This window comes from Lygodium microphyllum, chromosome 9, assembly GCF_053477565.2.
Source record: "Lygodium microphyllum isolate KBCC chromosome 9, Lygodium_microphyllum_v1.1.10, whole genome shotgun sequence".
Taxonomy (NCBI): Eukaryota; Viridiplantae; Streptophyta; class Polypodiopsida; order Schizaeales; family Lygodiaceae; genus Lygodium; species Lygodium microphyllum.
This window is the reverse complement of record NC_141143.1, coordinates 97,509,220-97,515,623: the sequence shown is the minus strand read 5'-3', so window position 1 is coordinate 97,515,623 and position 6,404 is coordinate 97,509,220. Positions and strand designations below refer to the sequence as shown.

The following is a 6,404-nucleotide window of genomic DNA, read 5'->3' as shown; positions in this document are numbered from 1 at the left end:
CAATCATAGACCATAGCTTGTTTAAGGAGCTTGATTAATATTATCATTGTAGACGTTTTTTGATGATTCACTTCAATCTCTTATCATGACTTTTACCAAATGAATTGTAACTAATTTGAACATGGTATGAGATGGCATACTCCCATTCTCACCTCATCTAATCTCGTGTCTCCTCACACAACAGGGACCATACATCTCTCCAACAAAACTCATTTTCATTTGTAGCTCCAATTCCACACTTTATTCTCAAATTTAGCCCAACCAAAATTAGACCAATTACAAGTAAATAAATCTAGCATATCCAATTTTGATTGCACATCTAGAGCTTAGGGACATTCAAGATATTGGTCAACTTATGGCCTCAATCAATTTGACAAAGCTTGGAAGCCATTTCATTTTCATGGCAACTTTGCTAATTCAAAGATTGCTAGCTCGTACTTGATTATCATCCTCTTGCTACAACATAACTTGTGCATTCTTGTGCTCGTTCAACATTGTTAGCATGCAACTTCATAGTAGAAAATTACTAATGCAAAGTAACACATGAACTCATTACAAAATGTTTCTATACAAATCATCGATGTAGTGCTTCCCTGATATGTTAACATGCTCAAGCTTGGCATTTTCTCCTTGGAAAGGGATGTTTTGAGTCTAATTGGCAGCATTGACATTGTGCACCATAGTGTTGTTCATTATAACATTAGGGCTCCCTTTTGGGCACGTTCACGTGCAATCATCCTCTCTTGGCAACGTTAATCTTGGTCGTGGACATTCCACCATGGTGTTTCATGTATCCATTCTTAAGGACGGAAAAAGGAATATAGGACATCTGATCGTCCGTCATGCTTAACATCCATTCTTCATTTGAAACAAGATATGAGAGCATTAGCCTCATACAAACTGTCAACAAAACAGCCACTCGTGCTCTAGTATTCTCCTTGGAAAGGGATATTTTGAGCATTCAACAAGAACTAGAGCATTCATGCGATATAAATAACGCCATGTACAGCCAAGGGGGACTAAGTGCACCCATGTGTCCTTATATAGGCTTAAATTATGCCATATCCTCTCAAACAGAGCTTGTGCAATTCTTACCAGATGGAGTTTGATTGCACCCTGGGCTAAGTTCATAGCTCCTTCAGCAAGTTGAGTAAAGAATGGCACGAATTCCTTGTATAAAATTAAAGAGAGTCGTTCAGCATCAAGAAGCTGTTGGTATTGGATGGCAGGTTCAACAGTCATTCATTTGTCGAATGACAGACTTAATTATTTGTATTGTGTATCATCTGTGGCCTTGGCTTACTTTATAGAAGACTAGGTGTGCTTGGGAGAGTATAATGACAAATTAATCCGTTTTTTCCAAGCAGCATCTTCCTGATGTCTGTACCATGACAAGAAAACACTGTCAACAAGACAGAAGGTGTTGACATAGAGCAACTGATGCTGCACTGGCACCAAGCGGAAATTTACAGCTTGCACTGCTGGCCAGACCAACCCTTCAGCAACAAAGGCAGGAACAAAGTCTCTTTTGATCATGCCTTTGATATCCTCCCAGCTCTTACCAGATGCCACACCCATATATGTGAGGAATGCAAGTAGATGTAATGGACCAAATATTAGAGTATCTGCAATTAGCTTCAAACTAACAAGCTTGAGCGAAGCTGTTTGAAAGTGGAGCCTCTTCGAGACGACATGATCCAAGCTTTCATACCTGTTCTCATAAACATCCATCCCTTCAACTTTCGTCAACCACATAGAACTATCCTTTAGTCAGTCAAGAGCAAGCAAGCGCTAAAATATGGTTCTTCTTCTGGAATGTTGAGGCCAACATTGAACAGCATAAACCAAGATAATCGACTGTGATAAAAAGCAACGTTAGCATACCAGAAATGCCCCACTGGTGCAACAAATGCTGCTCCAAATGTACTGAGAGTGATTACTCTCCTCCAGTCAATATCGAATGTGTCAGAATCAACCTGTAACATGGGAAGACAGGAAGTCTACAATGGATAAGACCAGTAATAAAATGCAGTTTTGCAAAAGACCCCCCCTGCAGAAATAAATCTTCAAATAATGCCCAGTAACTGCAGTGGCCTAAGCTGACATACATAAGAAGTTGTAGACATTTTACCATGTGGGAGAAGGGGGATCTTTTCCCTTGCTTTTCACTGAAGTGTTCAACATCCTGCGCGCTTCTGCAAGGGAGGGATCGCATACCTAGCGAGGTGCGGTTGGGGGACTGGCTAGGTATGCAGAAGGATGGGGGCAAGCGGCCCCGTACCCCTAACCCCACCTAGGTATGTGGTCCCTCCCTCCCAGAAGTTTATGATGTTGTCATAATCCACAATGTGAGAATTATAGTGGGAATTTGTCTAAAACTTATGGTGATACAAAGCCCTGCATTGACAAATCATTGCTTTCACAAATGGCTGCCTGTAAAAGCAGTACAAGGGAACGTACTCTTACGCTGTCAGGAATCACACAGTTGCATTCTGAACACGGCATGAGAGAGGAGGGACGATCTGTCAGGGCGAATTTCGAGATCACACAATTTCATTATGAACATGGCATGAGAGGAGGGAGGATCTGTCTGCTTACATACTCGATGGTCATGCTTGTGAGCGAGGGGCGATGGTCTTTTGTTGCGTCGAAGGTGCGTCAAACCTTGCGCCGTGATGTCACCTGCGGCCCACAGGACGCCAGAAGTAACGACCTGCACTCGCAGGGGCTTGGCCGAGAGCTGCTCCTGGTACCATACCCATGCTCCGCGCAATGCAGTCCCCCCCATAGCCAACCTCAAGGCTCTATCAAACAATGATGATACATCGGTATACTGCCTTATCCTTTTTATTTAAAACGCTAATGCGAGTATTATCTATACTATTAGTTAAGGAGAGGTGGGGGCGGGTGCCACGTGGTAGCCCCCCACCTCCCCACAAAAAAGAAAGAGAACGTGGGGGCGGGTGCCATGCATCCAGCACCCGCCCCCTGGAAAAAATCGTGCCTGCCCCGGGCGAGTCTAGGCGCGGAGCACCTAGTTCATATTACTATCAGAAAATATTATATTTTCAAGTGCACATAAAGTGTATCGAGGGTTAGCTAGATAAAGGCTCGCCCCATCAAAAACAACATTACAAAACAACCTATTTTCAATGCTCTATAGGCTATCTTAAACATGTGGTGCCTTTTCCTCAACCTTCTTAGCAATGCAAGGCTTTCCCTAACAATCTTGCCAAAAATCAGGTTTGGGCGGAATGCTTTCCCCTGAAGTAACTAAATTCCTATTTGGCCATATTGCCTTCAGTGAGATAGCTCGGATGACATTCCACACTCTTTAAAATTTCATCATCCATTGTCCCCTTATCCCCCAAAAACGTTATCTTAAGCCTAATGTTGGAGTTTAGACTACCACCCAAAATCCACACTTTGACCCTCTTCCAAGTAGCTTGTGCAGTAGGGCAATGCCATAAGGCATGAGGGATAGTCTCTTTTGCCTTTCACACCATGGGCGAATCTTCTTAAACTTATCCAACCTGTCCAGCTTGTGAATCTTCTTAAATTATCTAACTTGGCCTTAGTGTTAAGTTTCTTCGTGCTAATCTTCCACAACAACACACGTTAAGTTTATTGAAGGGGATACTAGCTTGGACCCTCCTAATCCTAATTCTCCATGCTTTCCAATGTTCTCGAGGAAATTGAGTCTTTGATTCTACATGAATTTGGAGAGTGTTGTCATTCTTTCTCTTCTCGAAGTCTCTCCTTCCTTTGGCATGAAGAGCCATCTTTTTCCTGCTAGTTTGCAATAAACACATTATTAGTGAATTTGGGAATTTTCCATAAGTTTAGGACATCTCATGGTCAAAACTTTCTCTTTAGTATAACTCTTAGATCATTGCTCCAAATTTATTGTTCAATAGCTCAATAGATTCCATTTTTCATAAGGTTTCCAATGATGTGTTAGATGATAGCTTTGGGAAATTTAAATATGTCTTTTTGGAGCCCAATATTCTAAATAATGAAGAATGGGACTTTAAAGATTCCCATATTCACTAAAATTGTGTTAATAGCTTAATTAGGTATTCTAGGTACATGTCCTCTTATACATGGGTGAGTAATCTACACTTTATCCCTCGATTATCCTTGCAATAGGAATTTCAATATGCCTTTAGTAGGCGCTACCCTCCCCATTATTATCCCCACCAAACCCTGCCCCAATCCTCTAGTATTTAGAGTTTTCTTGTAAGTTGAGTTATGCCATCTTAGATCACTCTAGGCTCTATTTAGGGGCCCTCCCTCATTATCTTTCTCCTTTGATTTTCCCTTGGCGGAAATCATTATCACCTACCTCATGTATGATAAAAACAACTCTACCGCAGTTTGGATGACCACCGCTATCATGGGGTTATATTTTACCACAATGGCAACCCTAGTTTGCTATGACTAGTCACATGCTTGTGGGCAACTATGTTCTTGCCAATGAGTGTGGAAGGAGAACTCAGTAGACTTATGGGTTGGTCCTTAGATAGTGTTCCATCATTTTGATAGTTGGGTCATAAATATCGCTCTAAGGTTTATCTATTGATTGGGAATCCTTGGGGATAACCTAAGAAAGTTGACCTTCTTACTTGGAAAACTTTAAATTAGCCTAATTATCCACGTCATTATCTCAAGCAAATCGGAGCTTGTATGCCTTTCACGTATTATTGTAAATACATTTTTTAATGCTTCAATGAATCCAAGTAGTCTAATTCATGCACATTGCAATCATGCAATTTCTGTGAAAAGAGAAGAACACTTTTATCTCCTTCAATTCTTTCCTCTCTGCAAGTGAAGTGGAAGTTGAATACACTACTTACGCAAGCGAAGAAGAACTTAACTTTTTGCACGTGTAGTGAAGCAAGAATTTGATGCATTTGTTCCTTGCAGAAATGGATGCAAATATTTCTTTATTAACTAGGATGCTTAGGATTTTGCCTTGCAATCATAAGTATTCAACCATTTGGTTTCTTCATCTTTGAGGTTGAGGCTCCTTGCAATGTCTTCAATCTCAATGAATTTCCCCAACTAATGATCCCATAGGTCCTTGTAGGCAAATGGAAAAGGCCATAAGTGATGGCCCATGGAGGGGTCACCTCTTCTATCTTCCCTCTCTAGCCATTGCAATCCACTAATTATAAACTTCCAAGCTTGTGACAATGCATTGGCTACCTCAGAGCTCTTAATTTTGAAATCAAGTCCAACAAGCACTACATCAAGTGAATTCCATGAACCACTGACTACTCTAGGTTGTTTGATCCAATAGACCATTATTCCTCCCCGTGGAATATTGGAGTCATTCCTTGAAAAGTAATCTGCTTACTTTGACTCTTATCTTGTTTGCTCCCAAGCCCCCTTGGGCCCTTGAATCGCAGACTAATTCCTATGCTACAGAATGCTAGTTTGAGTTATTAGCATATCCCATATTTAATCTTTAGTCTTCCACTCTAGTGCTTCCCAATAAGCATTGGGAAAGGTGGTCACCATCGTGACAAATATAGCTTCAAGGCTTATCACTGCATACAACAAAATGATTCTACCACATGGCTGGATAGGCAAATTCTAAGATTTTGCAGTCTTTGTATTAAGCTTAGTGAGTAGTCAGTCAAATTTTTGTTTTGGAGTGACACCCACCCCAAGGGAGTAGCTTAAGTACGTAAAGGTTTGCCATGGTTTGTATAGTTTAAACCCATAATTACTCATCCAATATTCAATTTTATTCTTTGAGAATGACACGATTTCAGTCTTTTGGATACTAACCTCCAATCCTAAAAGAACACAAAAAAGCTCATCGATCTCCAAAAGAGAGTTAATGTTGTTCTATGAGGCCTCTAGGACATTCAAATTATCATTAGCAAACATTTGAGTGCCGAATGTAGACCCATTAGGAAGGGGGAGTCCCTTTAAGGTACCTTACTAAATCTCGAAGTCAATCGTTCTTAGCAAAGGATTGGTGATAATTGTGAACAACAAAGGGGCCAAAGGATAGCCTTGCCTCCTAGATCCCGAGATAGAAATTTTATTATTGCAAGCCATTGATATACATTGATGCATGTGTGTTTGCAAATATGCCACTAATCATACTGCAGAACTAATTTCCAAAATCCATATAGCAAGAGTGGCCATGATGAAATTCCCCCTTAGTCAATCGCAAGCCTTGTCCATATCCATGTTTATAATGATAAACATGCCATTTGGTTTCAATGCTAGATCTATTGGACATGCTAATTAAAAAATGGCATCCTAAATATGTCTTCCATGTGTAGGAACCCATATTGGTATCTATGCAATATTCTAGGCAAGATGAACTTAATCCTAAGTGCAGTTGCTTTGGTGATTATCTTGTAACGTGCATTCAACTTAGTTAG

The 6,404-nt window shown here is 40.6% G+C and overlaps 1 protein-coding gene across 5 annotated transcripts; it reads right to left on the bottom strand.

Annotated features, from left to right (window-relative positions):
* Nucleotides 1–459: 459 nt before the first annotated feature.
* Nucleotides 460–2,836, bottom strand: LOC148031333 (uncharacterized). Of its 5 annotated transcripts, XM_087684855.1 has the most exons (5): nucleotides 2,599–2,836; nucleotides 2,461–2,522; nucleotides 1,885–1,976; nucleotides 1,304–1,711; nucleotides 460–1,170 (listed from the first exon to the last, which is right to left on the bottom strand). In XM_087684855.1, the coding sequence occupies exons 1-4, from the start codon at nucleotides 2,786–2,788 to the stop codon at nucleotides 1,315–1,317; spliced, it is 741 nt and encodes a 246-aa protein (XP_087540981.1). In that variant the 5' UTR covers nucleotides 2,789–2,836; the 3' UTR covers nucleotides 460–1,170; nucleotides 1,304–1,314. The 5 variants fall into 5 exon arrangements, with proteins under 5 accessions (XP_087540981.1, XP_087540980.1, XP_087540982.1 ...); XM_087684854.1 differs by lacking the exon at nucleotides 460–1,170 and having other exon boundaries at nucleotides 1,195–1,711; nucleotides 2,599–2,835; XM_087684856.1 differs by lacking the exon at nucleotides 460–1,170 and having other exon boundaries at nucleotides 1,195–1,711; nucleotides 2,467–2,522; nucleotides 2,599–2,835.
* Nucleotides 2,837–6,404: the final 3,568 nt, after the last annotated feature.